Source organism: Buteo buteo, chromosome 9 (genome assembly GCF_964188355.1).
Source record: "Buteo buteo chromosome 9, bButBut1.hap1.1, whole genome shotgun sequence".
Lineage (NCBI taxonomy): Eukaryota > Metazoa > Chordata > Aves > Accipitriformes > Accipitridae > Buteo > Buteo buteo.
The window spans coordinates 42,317,175-42,318,524 of NC_134179.1; the positions used below are offsets into that span (position 1 = coordinate 42,317,175).

At 57.1% G+C, this 1,350-nt stretch overlaps 1 protein-coding gene across 1 annotated transcript; it reads right to left on the reverse strand.

Annotated features, from left to right (window-relative positions):
- Nucleotides 1-312: 312 nt before the first annotated feature.
- Nucleotides 313-648, reverse strand: RPRML (reprimo like). The gene has a single exon (XM_075036964.1). The coding sequence runs from the start codon at nt 646-648 to the stop codon at nt 313-315; it is 336 nt and encodes a 111-aa protein (XP_074893065.1).
- Nucleotides 649-1,350: the final 702 nt, after the last annotated feature.

Below are 1,350 nucleotides of genomic sequence, written 5' to 3' on the forward strand. Positions count from 1 at the left end.
GTAACAGCAGAAAAGAGTCCAGATCTGCACATTATCACTGTTTCTGCAAGTTTCATGCAAAACTTAAGCCATTTCTGCATGCAACACGATGCTGGTCATTTATTGTGCTTCATACAACTCTGGGGAGATTTCCCCGTTCACCATGACAGAGTTTGTTGACTGGGAAGTGCAGGTTTGCTTTCCCATGGACACAGACATATTAAAAGACCCCTCTCCCCCCTTTCCACTCCCCCCAGCTGCCCCAAACACATGGGAATGTGCATCTCAGCACCAGGTCCAGACAGTTCACTTGCCTACAAAAGCCCGGTGGCTTCAGTAAAGTCCCATGATTGCAGCTCCCACGTCCTTGGAAGGTCTTCGGTCCTTCACCAGAAAGTTAATCATGCTCTCTGACTTGATGAGCAAGTTGCAGCCCAAAAAGAAGATGCCAAACATCACAGTCAAGGAGAGGACACAGAGGACAGCGATCTGCACCACCCGCGTGATGTAAAGGCTCCTCTCATCAGGCGCCAGGACCGAGGAGCCACCGTCAGTCGCCAGCACTGAGCCGGTCCCATTGCAGCAGGCCATGAGCATCCCCAAGCCCTGGGTCCTATTGGGGTAAGCTCCCTGCTCTAGGAGAGTCTGGTTGAAAAAGGATCCATTCATGGTCTATGTGTGATCCCAAATCTCCGGGGAAGGCAAAAGGAAAGCTTGCTGTCCCCCTGCCCACCCCTCACATGCCAGGGCTTGGCACCACGGGCCAGTGGGCTCCGAGCCACCTCCTGCCTTTCTTCTCACAGTGCCTCAGATGGAGGGGAAACTTCTTTGAGGCTGCGAGCAGGTGGGAAGCCAATTTGTGCAGCCAAGGGATGGCTCGCTCCCGGATCCCTCCTGGCACAGGCAGCGTTATCACAAGCCCCCAAACAAGCAAAAAGAGAAAGAGAAAAAAGGCGAAGAGGGCACAGGGGAGAGGAAGGCAGCTGAGGATCGCCCCATGCCTCCTGCCCTCACCACTGCCCCGAAAGCTGCCACCCCAAAGCGCAGGGCAGCGGAGCGGTGCAGCCTGTTGCCCCGGGGACTCTCCCGCAGGAGGGAGAGCTGATTCCTGCCGGCTGGGAGCTCCACAAATGCAAGTTCCAAGCTAAAGTCTTCACTGTGTTCAAAGAAAAAACAGCAACTCCACCCCCTTCCAGCCTCCCCCCAGGACCGCCTTCCTCCCCCTCCGCACTCACCCAGGCTGCCCACCCCTTTCCCACGCGTGTGCACCCCCTCTCTGCCCTGCCGTGGGTGCCCGCACCCACCCCTGTGCCACCCCCAGGTGGGGGCTGACCCCTAAGGCCCTGTGGAGCGGCACCTAACTCATCCTTC